The 16,227-nt window shown below is 36.9% G+C and overlaps 1 protein-coding gene across 3 annotated transcripts in view; it reads left to right on the top strand.

The window, feature by feature from the left end:
- UHRF1BP1L (UHRF1 binding protein 1 like) overlaps positions 1-15,203 on the top strand; it is a 55,437-nt gene extending 40,234 nt beyond the window's left edge. For all 3 annotated transcript variants that reach the window (XM_030478595.1, XM_030478596.1, XM_030478597.1), the window contains 7 exons: positions 392-567; positions 1,956-2,092; positions 3,625-3,775; positions 7,643-7,899; positions 10,099-10,207; positions 11,942-12,111; positions 12,764-15,203. In XM_030478595.1, the coding sequence (XP_030334455.1) occupies positions 392-567; positions 1,956-2,092; positions 3,625-3,775; positions 7,643-7,899; positions 10,099-10,207; positions 11,942-12,111; positions 12,764-12,889 (1,126 nt within the window). In that variant the 3' untranslated portion in view covers positions 12,890-15,203. The remainder of the gene's footprint in view (positions 1-391; positions 568-1,955; positions 2,093-3,624; positions 3,776-7,642; positions 7,900-10,098; positions 10,208-11,941; positions 12,112-12,763) is intronic.
- Positions 15,204-16,227: the final 1,024 nt, after the last annotated feature.

Genomic DNA, 16,227 nt, shown 5'->3' with positions numbered 1-16,227 from the left:
AATTTAAAAATATAAAGATAGAAGATATGCAGTATCCAGCATTCAATGAAAACTAAAATGAACTGTTAGCTGATTGATCTGAACTATTTACTTCTGGTTTAAATGTTATGAAATGTGTATTGAGAAAAGTATTGACACATATTTACAGGAATGCATGTTATTTCTGTGCTTGTCTCTCTCTTGCCAAAGGATTATTGAATAATCAGATTTTTTCTTTTATATCTTGCCTGGTTTAGAGAAATTAAAAAAAAAAACAAACCACCACCACCACCCCCCCAAACACCTCCCCCCCCAAAAAAAAATCCAAGAAAAAGAAAAACCAAGAAAACAACTTCTATGTACTTCCTTTAATTTGAAATAATAATTTCCTAATATCTTTATATTTAAAAAGTGCAAAGCCTAAGGAACGCTGCCCGTCCAACCTCCCTGCATTCTCTGTTTCTTACAAGAATATGAAGAGAAGTCCATCACAAGTCTCTCTGGATACCATCTCTATTGATAGTATGATGCTAGAAGATCATTTGGTAGAGAGTGATGGAAGTGACAGCCAAAGCTTTCTGGAGAAAGGTGAGTAGGTTTAACAAAATATTTTTAATCAATACATGAAAATGTCATCTGGTATTAAAATAGCACTCAAAACGATTGTAGTGCAGCAAATCCTGCATACTTTACAGCATTATTTCTGTTACCCTCTCCAGTCGGTAGTATCAAGTATATTCACAGCACATTATTTCAAGGAAAAGCAGTAAGGTGTGCTACTTAAGTAGTGCTACTTAATTTTAGCACTACTTAATTTTCCTCTCTTGAGGAGAGTAAAAGCATTGCAGTGCTATGTTGCAACTCTGAATTAAGCAGCACTGTTTTCTGCTTTACTTAAAAGCCATTGCTTTGGCTGTGTTTACAGGTTTGTACCCTGAATGAGTGTCATGCTCAAAGTGGTAAAGAACCTTTAATTTTAAAAATAGATGAAAAAGAAATGGATTTTCACTAATACTCATCATGCTAATTACCAAGCAGATAGATTTGGTTCAACTTGTTCGTTATGGAGCTGTCCTTAGCTGTTGACTGTCTAACAGCAGGTATTTGTGCAATTTTTGCTCATCTGTGCATTAATGTGTGGTACTGGTCTCAGGGGGCAATTCAGGCATATGGCAATTATGTCTACATAGTCTGTAATGTTGTGGACTTACGCAATTGTAATGATCTAGTAGCTCTCTAGAAAAACTGATTAAATAGTTTTCTAATGTCAGGAAATACAATAAGACTTTATTGGTACCTCTTTGATAAATTTTACTTCCAATAAAGAATGACTTTTTTTTTTTTCTTTTCAGTCTAGAGCAATAATGAGAATACTACTTCACTTGCAAACCTGTTATATATTTGGATCGTAGGAGTATTCCTGCATGTGCTTATGTGGGAGTATGCGATAAAATACATTTCCCATTTTAAATAACCTTTATATGGGTTTTTTTTAGCTTCTTAAACAATATTTAACTGTAGATTAAGTCTGCATGCTTTCTAGTTGTCAGGGAAACACTACCACGATCACTCTAATGAAAGTATATATAGCTTATTTCTCTAAACATAAACCCACAAACATTTGCTTTAAAGGCACTGTGAAGTGTTTTATATACATGAGTGGATCAAGTTTATATTTGATTTGGAAGACTAAAAAAGGCCTTTCACAATTTTTTCAATAACGCATGTAGAGTGCCATTTTGGTTTTGTCACTATTTCCTGCCTTACTTGCATAGCATCTAGAACTTTGAACTCTGTGTAAGAGGCATGGGTTTGGCAGCTCAGTCATAAATATTTGTTTAATAAGCCATTCAACTCATCTTAAAGAGTGAGGTAATGTATGCACATGGTAACAGACACTGACTTTATTCTTGATGCAGGAGTGATTCAGGTTTTGCTATGCTAACTGTGTTTTTTTTCTGATACATATACGGAAGGTATTACAGCCACAAACTATCAAAGCCCATCAGAAAATGCTCATGAAGGAGGCACAGTGATTGAAAGTTGTGATGGCTCATCTCCAGATGCCATGAGCGCTGCTTCAGAGAATGCCCATGAGCCTAGTGAAGAAATGGTAATATTGTTGAATTCCATTAGATTACATGCTTCAGCAAATTAAACCTCTAAGTAGAGCTACAATGAATGCTTTTAGAGGTGATTTTTCAAGTAATTTTGGTAGCTTTGTTAGTGCATTACGTAAGCCTATAGGTGTAGTGCACTAGTATTAAATACAAATGAAGATTACAATCCAAGTTACACTGAGTAGTCTCTGTCCTTGTCATCTCCTCTATAGCCGCTGTTGATAAATGACAGTAACCATTTAAAAATGTCACAAAATATTTCTGCTTTAGTACATAGCAATATTTTGTAATATTGTCATGTTCTTTTATTCTTGATTGAATACAATATTTAAAATGAGCTTTTTAACATCATTATGTATAAAGTACCAAAACTCTGATGTCTCTTACATGGAGATGCTTCATTAGCACTGGTAGCATTAGGAGCAAATAGGAGCGAAAACAGCTGCCCTACTGGGTCAGATCAGGGATGCCTCTTGTCTAGGATTATGTCAGGATAATTTCCAGTATTTACAGAAATGTGTAGAGATTCCCTCCCTGACACACCATGCAGGGTCCAATTTTTTCCATCTGCCTATCTATTTATTCATTGCTGATCTTTGCCATAACCAATGCTTCTTAAATGGTATTCTTGTATTAGTTAAGGTCATGGACTGGAAACCTAAGAGTTTACTGAAATTTGTTGTGTTCTTGCTGATGTATTTTCATTTTGAGTAATGTTAGTCATGTAATCTTACCTTTGCTTTAAAATATTTGTGAATCACGTTAATTTAAAAAACATAATATGAAAAAAGCAGCTCACTAAAATGATTGGTTACTTTTAAATACATTTTCAATCATCTGTGCATATAGGTAACATGGAAAAATCTGAATTCATTCAGACTGTTATGCAAATGCATGTTAGCAAGTTTTTTTTCTCCTTGCAGAATATAACTAAAGTAATTTTAGTAGTATTAATGATGGTGGACATATACCTTCTGATACTAAAGCTGACTTTTGAAATTGGCTGCTATTTTTTTTGTTTTGTTTTGTTTTTTTGAAAGATACTGCAATCCAATAGAGGAGAAAGGGCTGACAACCATGCTGATAGCCAAAGTTTAGTAGCCTGTCCTGGTTCTTTAACCTGCTCTGATTCAGCACCACAAATGCTTGGTTGTGCTTATAATACGCATAAAGTTGAATGCAGCCTTAGAAAAATTCAGGTGTCACATAGGTCACAAACTTCTTTGTTGGAGTGAGGAAAATGCCTCACTTTTGTGGCTTTTCTGGCCAATTCTGAATTGGTACTAGTGGGTTATAAATACAAGCATCTGTCTTTGGAAAGATAGTCGAGCAACCTGTTGTCAAGCCAATGGGTATGAAAAGAAAAGAAGAAATGAGAAAACTTTGTGCTTTTCTGTGAGCAAGGGTTGTGGATACAACGATTCTTTTCCTTTTGTGGAGAAAAGGTTTAGAAAGAACTTAACCCAATAACCACTGTAAATTCAATTTATACTCTTACACTGTTTTATCGTGATTTTGTTGGCAGATGTCTGTTGTGGTTTTCCAAATATTTGGTATTAATGGTGAAATTGACATCAGAGGTGAAGACACAGAAATATGCCTACAGGTCAATCAAGTGATACCAAATCAATTGGGAAATATCAGTGTTCGGCACTATCTTTGCAACAGAACTGTTGGTAAGAACTAACAATGAGATCTGCGTATTCTGAAACTGGAGCTGGAAACATTTGTTCTCAGTAAATAAAAATGCAGTAGTAGCCTTAAAGCACAAAACCAGTTTTGTGTTAGTACAGCATCCTTTTTATGCTGGTTTAGAATATCTACTCTGATTTCTTTCCTGATTGCCATACATTAAAAGGGAAGGAAATAAAAATGGAACCAGTTTCTGGTACTGTGGATAAAAAACTGCATTGCATTGAATTCTTGTCATTAGTTTGCTCTTTATAAAACCAAATAAATTGCATTACATTATATTACTGTTTTATGAAGACAGAACTCCCTTACCGATCTAATGATACTTTGCTTAATGTACCTTGGTTTGAAGGGCTGGTTCTTTTCTTCATGTTCTATTTATCTAGATTAATTTAACACCCACAGTTTAAACAGATTTATAATCTGTGGTGTAAGAAAACTTAAAAATTGACTCTGTGGTAGGAAGGATGAGTTGTGAGGACAGCCTTTTTTTGGGTTTTGGGTGTTGTGGGGTTTCTGTGTGGGGTGTGTTTTTTTTTTTTTTTTTTTTTTGGTTCTTTGGTTTTTTTCATTTTTTTTTTAATGCTTGATAGGAACAGAGGGTGTAGTTTCATGCAGATATTTGCACAACTAGATCAACCAGTGTGTTGTCAGAGTTTTTCCTGGGCATGAGTATGTATACGTTCTCTGCCAGAAAACCTAGTTCACATGCTGTGAGGTTTTTTTCTTGGCACAATGTATTAGCATGCCGCTTCATGTCACAGTTTGCTTTGCTCCCCTCTGCCAGCCTTCCACATGGATTGTTGGATGCCAGCTCTGTTGCGCTGTAGGGTTTTTGGGGCAGATCCCTGATGCACCTGCTTCCTGCTTCTGGTTCCCCTCCTTTCCCAGGAAATAGCTATAGCAGCTGTTGGCTGCCATTTATTTCCAGCCTTCCAGGAGCAGGATTTTCTTCAGGAAGCTGTACGTGGTGGTACAGCCTCTGATGCCCTAACTAAAAAAACCCATTTACTGGTAAGCTGAGCAGTTGCCAGCAACTGCTGCCTGTTGCATGATGTTGTAGTTGCTGTTGCGTCTGGAGGCAAGAAGGAGGTCCAGCAGGGAAGACTCATGGCTGACCTTCAGTTCATACAGCAGGCAAACTGATTTCTGGTTATCTGTCACATCTCCTGTAAAACCAAGATGGAGTAAGTACTAAGAACATGCCACCTTTCTGCTCTCGTGTATCTAAAACTAGAACCTGCTTCCTCTGGTTCAGCTGATTGAGAGCTTGCGCATTGGCTGATTATTTTATGGACAAAAGGCTATATAATGTGATTGGAATTTCCAAACACTTCCACTTCATCTATCCTCCTTTCTCTTTCTGGTGGGTGTCTGGATGGGTAGGCCAACAATGCACTTTTTGTGCATTGCTGGTCACTCCCATTCTATAACATACATCTTTTTTACTCTCTACTGTTTTCTTCTTTCCACTAAGGGCTGTGTTTCTGTACTGAGACAGGCATCTTCTGTGGGCACTGCTCTTCCCCTTCTCCCACATTTATTCTAATAGAAGAACTAAGGGAGAAAATACTTAAATCCAGAGGATCAAGGTTGGGAAAAGGTTGGGAATTAGATCAAAAAAAACTATTTAAATGAGTTAATGGTAAAAAAGTACAACTAAAAGAACCAGTGAGCAAAAGCAAAAAGAAAATATCCCAATAAAAACAACCTCCGCCGCAGACATTTTAATAAAACTTACTCAAGTGCTGAATTAACATTTGTAATTAGTAAACTGAGGAACCATGCAAAAAATGAATAATTAAGAACCTGAATCCTTAAGTATGAATGTTGTGATCAGTTGTTATAGCATTGCAGTAGCAATTAACAATATACTAATGATACCTTTTAAAAATATATTCACATGCTGCAAATGTCTTTAACAGGATACCTGAGTATATCTATAGAGACTTGATATATCAGAAAACTTGTGTCTCGCAAATGTAATGTGATCAGCAGTGATGCCTTGGACTTTCAACCAAGTGCCTTGTAAACCAGTTGTGTAATTTCAGAAGGAACTCTAATTCTGTGAAGCAGGATGTTTTTTCTTTATATAAAGGTATCCAAGCTAAGCTTTACTGAAAAGATGTAATGTGCAGCCCACCAGCATACTGTGTTTTTCTTTTAGATTACATGTCAGGTTATTCAGAGTAGGTTATCTCTGAAATGGAGGAGTATAGCATGCTGCATTCATTACAGCATGCATTATTACTTATCATTAGGTAGTACACAGCAAAGAAGCCACCATAGAGGAAACCTCCACTTCATGGGATCACAGGATAATTGAGGGTAGAGGAGAAGAGGCGATGTCAAGATGTTTCTAGTCCAATATTGTTTTCAAAGTAGGGCCAGCTCTGACATCAGGCCAGGTTGCTCAGGGCTTTATCCCTGTCATCTAAGACAGGACTAAATCTAAGAAAGGACTTCCAAGGGCGGAGATTGCACAACCTCTCAGGAAACCTGTACCAGTGCTTCATTTTCCTCATTTCTTATATTCAGTTTGAACCTCTCTTGTTGACAGTTTGAACTGTTGTCCCTCAACCTTCTGATGAGCACCACTGTGAAGAGCCTGGCTCTGCCTTTATAACCTCATTGTATGTATTGGAAGGCTGCTAGTAGATTTCCCGTATGCCTTCTCTGCAGCTTTCTCGTAATTGCTAATATATGCATAAGCAAAAATCAAGAAGGGGAGATTACAATAAACTGCATGTCAATAATGTGAGGAGAGGAGAAAGAATAGTATTAAAGAAACAAAAATAGGAAAAAGGTGTCTTCTTTAAATTTAATTTTATCCATTTCTTTCCAATTTCTAAGCTTGTAAACACTGGCCTTTCCTGAGGGAAACAGACTTTTAACCAAGAAACATTGTTTATTTTAATTCTCTCAAATTTTTTAACAGCTAGATGCTCTACTAAGATAAATGGACATAATTCAGTTGATTTTACTTGAGTTACTTTGATTTCAGCTATCTTTGAAATTACAGTCTTGATGCTTCTTAACAACTGTGAATTACTGTGGATATGCTTTTTGTTATATAAATAATTTCTGTAGATCAGAGTGACCAAATTACTTGAGAATCCCATGGGGTAATTATTTCTGATGGTGAACCCTCTTTTTTTTGTACAACAAATGAATATTTTCCCCCATTCCCCCCTCCCAGTCTGTTCACCTTAAATCTTTTATTTTAGTTTAGAACAGTTCAGTTCAATGTCACAGTTGTCCGTACTGGTTCATGATACCGAAACTGCTAGGGGTATTTTTAAGATTCAGCTCTACTGCCATGCAAATAATGGAAGCACCATGTGGTCATGTTCTCCACCTTACTGCATTGCTGTTTATATTCCTGTGTGTTATCAAGTTAGTTCCTGAGTAAGGAAGTTCTCTTTCCAAGAGAATACCAGCTCTCCTGAGAGAATGAACTGACTTAAATGTTTTTCTGAGTTAAAATTGAAAGAGTTAGTGGAAAAGTTTGCAAAATAATTGTTTTTCCATTGTCCAGATATTGAGAAACACAAAAAAAAAATTTTTTTTTTTTTTTCCTTTGGACAGTGATACTTCTGTATTGTCATTTCCTGTTGTCATAGTGAGGTACTAGTCCTGTATGTAGTGTTTATGTCTTTTTAGTGCTTTGAAATGATAGACTAAGAAATTTCATCTGAAATTCTGTAATTGCAGTGCTGTAATTTGTGGATACTACTTCTAAAATACTTTTGGAAATTCAATTGAACAGTAGAGGTAGAAGTAATTGCATCATGATTGCTTTTTTGTGCATTGCAAAATTTTAATGCAAATTTGTTTTCCTTTTGCAACAGGTTCTGATTGTAAATCTGTGGCTGGACCAGTTAATTCATCACCTGAGATTAGTTTGAGATGGGAAAGTGGGCCTAGTGCTGTCATACATTCTCTGCTGGCTGTAAAAAATGGTTTTCTTCAATGTCACGTAGAGAACTTCAGTGCTGAATTTCTAACATCTTCCCTCACAAACATTCAGCATTTTCTAGAAGATGAAACTGTCGCAGAAGTGATGCCTATGAAGATAAAAGTTTCTAATGCAAGGATTAATTTAAAAGTATGTTAACAATGAGCCATTTGGCTGCTCTAAAAAAAATTGTGTTCTTGTTTCTTTGATGATAAAGTACTAATCTGGATATAGTTAACTTCAAAGAAACTGCTGTTGTACTCTGGAAGGTCTTTAGATAACACTAATACAATTTAAAAATCCATAGATTTGGTTATCTCTGTGGTATGCCTAGAGGGGAATTGTCCACATGACCAAGCTATTTATATGAATTAATATTTTATACTTTTTTAATACTTATTTTCTCCACTCCTAGTCTCTTTTGTAGAGTGACTGTCTGGGAGCTTTATAGGTAAGGTATACCAACTTCCTAGAGGCACAATGTGAGTTTTTCTGGTTGGGCTTTTTCTGCTTAGCACAATAATGGTTTCCTAATTACAAAACACAGATTTTAGAGGTGAATTCTCTCCTGCTCAGAGGATCGTTCTTGCAATGAAAGTTCAGTACAAAAGAAGGAAAAAGGTTACAGGCATTCCAGTTCAAACCACGTGAATACTGTTTCTTAGAAGCCAGATTTCATTTTCTGCTCTACCTAGAAACAGGTACTAAATAATGCAAGCTTTTCTCACCACTGTAGCATAAAATAGTAACATTAAGAGGGCACTCCTGCTCAAGTCTCCTAGGGGATTTTCTTTCAGACATTTAAAGGAGATGGTGAGTTCTGTGCTGCACAGCCATTGAATATAAAGATATGGACTGGTTTGGGGGGGGGGGCGGAACCCACAACAAAACCCCAAGCGAAAGTAAAGAGAAGATAATTCTAACATTGTTTTGTGAATTAATAATCACCCATATATATAAATTTTGAATAAATTGAGGACTGGAATAGCAGCTCCAGTTCTGCCACTGGGCTAAGGCCTTGATTTTGCGAAGATTGTTCTTGATTGGAAGGGCAATTATTATCTCTGCAGTGTTTTACTCAAAGTGTGTCAGTATTCCTTCCCTCTGTGATGCAGCTTTTCCATCACCTGAGGATCCTTAGGCACTCCTTTAAGGCCATTTCTACTACAGGAGTAGGTCAAGCATCTTTTGTAATAGCTGTGGATCTGTTCCTTACATTTCCGTGTATCACAAAAGGGAAGTCTTAACATATAGTCATTTAAATTTAAAAATGGATTGTCCTGATTTATTGGCAAGAAGGCAGATTTAATCAAAATATTATTGAGAAAGCAGCTGTTAAGGTGGGGTATACATTAATAAACGAGCAACAAGAGTCTACTTGGCAGCGAAAGCCCCAAAGTGCTCACTCAGCAGTGCACATGAGTCACAGTGGAGTTGCTTATGATGGTTGACAAACTGCAAATTTGACATACAGATGATTCATTTTTATATAGTTGCTGGGTAAAAATGAGCGAGAGGATATGTTCGTAGGTTATGCTGTGTTGCCTATTCGATATTCTGTTGAAATTCTAAGAAATAGTGTATTTCTTCTGCATGAGACTGGATGCAGTGTGTTGCCTTGGGTGTGGCTGGGATTTAAGAAAGGTCATTTTATTTTTCGCATTTTTCTACTGCAGTCTCAGTGCAGTTTCAAGAAACTGTGGCAGTTATATCTCAACAGCTTTCTCACTACATGCCTTATGCTGATATGTACAGTTTCTGATTATACTGGCTGTGTTATTCTGCTTGACAGGGATAATAAACTATAAAGACTTCCTGGGGACACCCCAAAAGAAATAACTTGTGAAGTTTCTCTTCTGTTGAGTACAGTAATATAACTGAACTGCAGCTGGCGCCATCCCAAACTAAATGCTAAAAAGACAAAGTCCGCTCAAGAATGATAGCTGTACCCATTCAATCTTTATATAGTTCAAGGGAAAATCAGATACTGCGTAGTGCAGGCTTCTTATCTGTGACTCTGAGAGCTCCTGAGTTAAGAATATCTTGGGTTGGAGTATAATCTTATTGAGATGTCTTTGAAAATACTTTGAAGTAGAGTCAGACAGTATGTATTGAGTTCAGCAGGATTACTCCAGAGATAAATTTGGGCCTTTAATATGATCTCTGGGGGAAAAAAAAAAAAAAATGGAGCAAAAGCTTAGTGGTGAATCCCATTAGAAAATTCTACTCTGAAGTGTTCCCTTTCAAGTTTCATTAAATCCACTTTTAAATCAAGATGTTTAATTGAACATCTTGATTAGCTATTTTTATATCCCGGTAAACTCATTTTTGAACACTTATATTTTTCAGGATGACAGTCCACGTGAAAATCTCAAGGCATCTGAGCTGGTACCCATAAAACTACATATTGACATACTCTGGGTAGAAAGAAATGATGATGGCTCTTTTCTCATTAGAGGTTTGTATGTTCCTGCACCTTGATATCTCAATATTATAATCTAATTATGATGAAAACTGGTTTTATTTTTGTTCTCTTTTGTGCAAATATGTGGCTAATAATGAAAAGATATCTGATGATAGTTTGTGAAAGTTGTGTTGCCATATAGTTTAATTCTAAGTGTAGTCACACAGAGGACCCAGTATTCCAGGTGTGGTCTCACTGGTACTGAGCATAGGGGAATAATAACTTCCCTCATTTTGGTAGCTATAGCTTTGCTAGCACAGCCTGTATGTGCCTGGTCTTTGCTTTCAGAGCTTACTGCTGACTTATGATGAATATTCTCATCGACCAAGGCCTACAGGACATTTCCTGCACTGTTGCTTTCTGTCTAGTTGGCCTCCAACCAATAGTGGAGCAAGAAGTTATTTACTCCCAGCTGCAGGACTTCACACTGGCTTCAGATGAACTTCATGAAGCTCCAGTCAGCCTGTTTCTCCAGCCTGTCTAGGGTCCTCTGAAAAACAGCCTTGCCCCTCTCAGTGTCTCAGTTATCCTTCCATTTGGTATTGTTCACAAAATTGCAGAGGGTGCACCCATCCTTTTATTCAGGTCCTGAATGTATTAATCCAACAATATGGAATGTATTGTATGACTTGAGGAAGAGGAGGCTGCAGGGTGGTCTTAATAGCCCCTTCACCTACCTGATGGAAAGGTATAGCGAAGGTGGACCAGACTTCTCGGAGGTATGCTGTGGCACGATTTGCTTATATTTTAATGTCTCTATATTATCTAATACATTGCTTGAGTGTTTAAAGATGTCAGTGCACTTTGGTCATCTTTTTATACTAAACATTGGAAGAAATAGTAATTTAGTGAGAAAATACATAGTTTCAAGGTTTCTTTCAGCTCATATTTTTTTTCCCTTTTTTGCTGAAGTACTTTGATCCTTGTTCTGATCCCTATTCTTGTCATGGACTGCTCAGGTACAGTTACTTCAAAGGCATAGGTCAAATGCTATCTGCACTGCAGTGATTTATGTATCTGCAGTGCCACATTTTTGAGTCCTCACATGTGTGTGTGTGTGGTGGGAGAAGGGGATTATGAACAGAAACCTCTTGTTCAGAAGGAAATATTTAAGAAAGAAAAACTCAACCCAGAGTATTTTTTTGGCTACCAAGAACCATGACCCTCATTTTTTCCTTTGGTGTACAGAAGATTATTTTAACAGATGTTACAGTCCACTTCAGTTATAAATGCTACAGAGTTTCTTTAATGCCAAGTCATTTAAGTTATTTTCTAATTCAAAGACTCGATCCTGCAGGTTTATCTCACTACGTCTTCAAATATAAACCCAGTCTTCAGATCTGATTTGGACCTGGAGACAGTATATTAATAGCAATATTAATAGCTCTCAAACTTCTAATTATTCAGAATGCATATTCTGTGGTGATTGTACTGGTCAGTATAAAAAAGTGATAATTTTCTTCAAGCTGGAAGCTACCTACATATTGCTTCTTCTCATGCCTCCTGTTCTTTCTCTCTTCCTCCAAAAGGGTATGAATTTTTTCTTTTTATTTTTTTTTTTTTAATTTTATTCTTAAATTTTATTTTGGAAGGTAAATATAAATGTACTTAATATTACAAGTGTATTTGTTTAGTTGGTTTTAATTTTGTGCTGCTGAGAATCAAACTTAAAGAAAAAGACAACAAAAACCCCTAAGCACTGCTCTTAAGTGTCTTTCTGTGATACAGACAATCAAAGAGTAAATGATGTGTCAAAGATGAAGAATTCAAGTAGTTCCTTGCAGCAAGCAGGTGGACCTGCTGGACATAAAACACAGGACCGAGCCACGCAGACTACTTGTGAAATTCCCAGATCTCCTAAATCAAGGAGGGATTCAGCTGACTTCCTTAAAAAGGAGGTATTAAGAATTGCTTGTAACACTCTCCCTCCTGCGTCCCCCTCTCCCTGATTATATTACAGTCATTAATCATTATAATTTTTAGATCATCTGTTGATGGGCTTGAGGGTTACTTCTGCTTAGAAATCTATCTGAGAAGGAAAATATGAATTATGGATATTATAGTATAGTTCAGTAATACTACTTTCTAAATATGGTAATAGTACATCATAGACTGATTTTTCTCCTTTACATCAGAGTACAACAAAGCTGCCAAAGACAAACGACTAGGTTGTTAAGTCAGATTTGTACTTATCTCTCAGTCATACCTGGATTTTGAATTGATGACGACCCCACACATCAATTTGGCTTTTTTTCCCTTCCACTGGGTAAGGATCCATTCCTAGAGCTCAGAACCTGGTGTCATTTCCACTCCACTCCAGAATGGAAGTGGTGTAGCTAGAACATTGGGTATCTTGCCTTTCAAGGTAACTGCATCAACTGTCTCTGTGGCCTACAATCATTGACTGGGAATCAGTCGCAATTGGCTCAGCCCCGACAAGCCTGCACTCAGCAATGAATGTGAGCGTATGGTATTGTAAAAGTTTCTGTAATGGAAAACGTCAGTATGCAGGAATACTAATAAGGCTCTTTTCTAACATGATTGTTTCAGCTTATTGAAGAAAATGAATGTCTCAAACAGGAACTAGCCAAAGCCAAAATGGCTCTTGCTGAGATCCAAATGGAAAAAGATGCTCTGCTTCATCGTATAAAGAAGATGAATGTTGATCATCAGTAGGAGAGTTTTCTGCTGGTGCAAGGCATCATCAACAGAACTGCAGGTGATGGTGGCATCTAAAATACTGTGTAAATTGCTGGAAGACACAGTTGGGTTTTTTTTTTTCACAGACAAAGTTTTCTCATTACGAACAAAATGTTTGTGAACTAGTTACTATTCTGAAATTATCGTTACCTTGCAACTTTTTTCAGCCCATTTTAAACTGAAATGACTTTGGAAAAATCAGTTTATACTGTATTTTATTAATTTACTGAAGACAAAAAATCATATCATCTAGTTTTAATATTATCAAAGGAGATGTTATTTTTAAAATGTTTTCTGAAAAGTGGATGGCTCAGCAGTGAAAGAACATGCCTTGGTGCATTACAGAGTAAAATGTACCATGCGGCATTAACAACTGTACCTCTGTTTGTTAAGGTTATGTTGTTTTATTATTACCAAAAGGTGTCTGTACACGAGGTTACACTTGCACTATGATGATATGGGCTAGATTGTCTAGAATAGTATAGCCACTGAAAATTAAAATACAAGCCCTAACCTGACCCTAAATTCAGTGTAATTTGCCTGGAGAGTTCCATATATGCTTTCCATATGGACTCCTAAAATACCGCAGTAAATGCTGGAGAACTTAAGTAAAAGGGCATACTACTGGACTTTCCTTCAGCATGAAGGTCCACTCTATCTGTACAGCTGATGCAATTTAGACATTCACACCTGGGTTTTTTCCTCTCTCTGAGATGAGGATTCAGCCCTGCAGTAGGATCCAGCCCTTTGTGAAAGGTGAGCTTAGAGCCATTTTGCATGCATGTCTGACCTCCACACAACTCATCAGACATGCCCAAGGATTTGGTCCAGTGTATTTAAATATGTAATGTCAATGCTTGTGAGGAGAGGGAGGGGAAATCCTACAAGGATTCTTTAGTTGTATATTGCTTTTTTTGATAAAAAAAGCTGTAGAGAATCATTTAATTACCCAATGAAATTGTGAGATTACATGAAATGTAATTACACAGTTTAAATCATGGGTGATTTGTAGAAATTGAACAATAATTTTCAGCTAAAAACTGGTACGGATGAATAAATAAAAAAGCACAACACTGTAAAATAGAGAATATAAAAGTGTGCTTTAAATAATTTAGGAAACAACATACAAAACCATACATGCCTGTAAGATTGGCTTTGCTAGAAGTAAAAAATGTCTGAATAATTTAACTAGTGACCTTGAATCTGACAACTGAAAATCTTTCAATTGCTACCACAATTGTTTCTGTTCCATGGGATATTTGAGGGAAGTTTTGCTTGTAGATATGCAGACCGAATCTCAAAAAGTATTTAGTATCCTGTGGTTTGACTGTGCATATTCAGGCTGTCAAACTAGTTTTAATTAAAATGGTTTCCATTAAAACTTTTTGGAGGACACATAATTTACATTGCTGAAAATAGTTATTGAAAGTATGTAGATTTTAATCAAGAACTCTGTGGAAGAACTGGTTCAGGCACTATTTTAAAGCCTGCCTTACAAAACCCTAGTTGAAACTCCCTTTAATGCCCATGGAAATTTTTATCTTCTTATTCTGAATAAGATGAAAAAATATACACACAACTGTTTCTAATAGAGAAACTAATAACTAATTATATTTCAAAAGGTATTCAAGACAACACAGTATTAAATAGAGTAGGCCAATTTCACACAAACGTAATGTTGGATTCAGGGGAGGAGTTCTCAACTGGTTTACTTCTGATCAGTACTGTTAAAGTTGATAATTCTTATGCAGTTTATCCCTGCCAAGATCTAGTTAGAATTATTCTGAAGAAAGGAATGTATAGAGTGCTTAGTAGCATGTTGCTGGATTAATACATTGAGAATTGTCTAATTTTTAAAAAGAAATAAACAGCAGTATCAAATGTCTGTCTTTATTACTGCACAAGTTAGTAGCTGCTGCTTTTGACAAAAAACAAACCCAAACCAAACCCAGAACAACCACCCAAACCAGCTTTTCTCAGCACAGATGTTGAAATTCTGGGATTCGCTTGCTTTCTTATTATAACTGAATACATTTCTACTTCATGGCAGTTTTGCAGTAATGAGCATCATCTGTGGACAGTACAGAAGAGATACATGTGCTTGGCTGTGGACTTGACATCACTGAGAGTGACAGTACTGTGTCAGTCTGAAATGAGTTTTGCTTTTGAAAAAATGCAGAGGGAGAGTTAGTTTGTTAATGTTTGAAAGTACAAAGTTAAACTAAACTTTAATAGGGTATACTAAACATAGTGATTAAAGGTGTCAGATTAAATAAAAAGGCTGAATTCATTCTCAGGGCTCTTCTAGTGTTAATACCCTTCTGAAATCCTCTATATGAAATGTGTACCATCAGGAGAGCCTCTTGAATAAATCACTGTTTTTATTCGACAAAGAACTAAATGGAACAGAGCTTGGAAAACATCAGTGTATACAGAAAACTGACTGCAGAAGTCTTGCAGGCGAACTGCTACCAAGTTTTATTTTACGTTTTCTGTGGAAATTTAAACTGAGCTACAGATTAGCTTAATGCTCATTCAGCTTGTTTTAGAAATACTGCTGCAATGTCTAATAAAGCTTGTGAGTTAGCTCACCTTTAAAGAGGCTGTGCCCTTTCCCAGGCTAGGTCATGGAATATTTTGGCATACTGTCCTGGGTTCTGCTGTAGCAGTCATTTTTCTCCTTCTTAGTAGCTGGTGCAGTGCTGTGTTTTTAACTTTCAGCCTGGGAACAGCGCTGATAACACACTGATGTTTTTAGTTGTTGCTAAGTAATGTTTACTCCGACCAAGGACTTTCTCAGTCTCATGCTCTGCCAGGGATGAGGGGAAGCCAGGAAGAAGCAGAGACAGGACACCTGACCCAAACTAGCCAAAGGGGTATTCCATACCACAGCACGTCATGGCCAGTATATAAACTGGGGGGAGTTACCCGGAAGGCCCAGATCACTGCTCGGTTCGGGCTGGGTATCAGTCAGCAGGTGGTGAGCAATTGTATCCTCTCCCCTGTTCCAGTTCCAGAGAACTCTTCCACTTCTCACAGTAACTCTAATATTGTTGGTAAGCACTAATTTTAAATCGTAATTCTGTGGCCTTACAGAATTACTTATGAAAGGCCTTGAGGAGAGGAAGCTTTGTAGAGATTATGTCTATTCTCTGATGTCCCTGCTCCAGTTTTATGACGCTACTGTCCCTGGATTATTCCTGTCCTTGGATTATTTCAGTCTCTGGATTAAACCCATCATGGTTGTTGGCACAGGGGAACACGGTACTGGTAGGCAGGGAACTGCCTTTTTAGTTTTTTAATGTTTTGTTTTC

Source organism: Strigops habroptila, chromosome 3 (assembly GCF_004027225.2).
Source record: "Strigops habroptila isolate Jane chromosome 3, bStrHab1.2.pri, whole genome shotgun sequence".
NCBI lineage: Eukaryota > Metazoa > Chordata > Aves > Psittaciformes > Psittacidae > Strigops > Strigops habroptila.
This window is presented reverse-complemented; position numbering and strand designations above follow the sequence as displayed.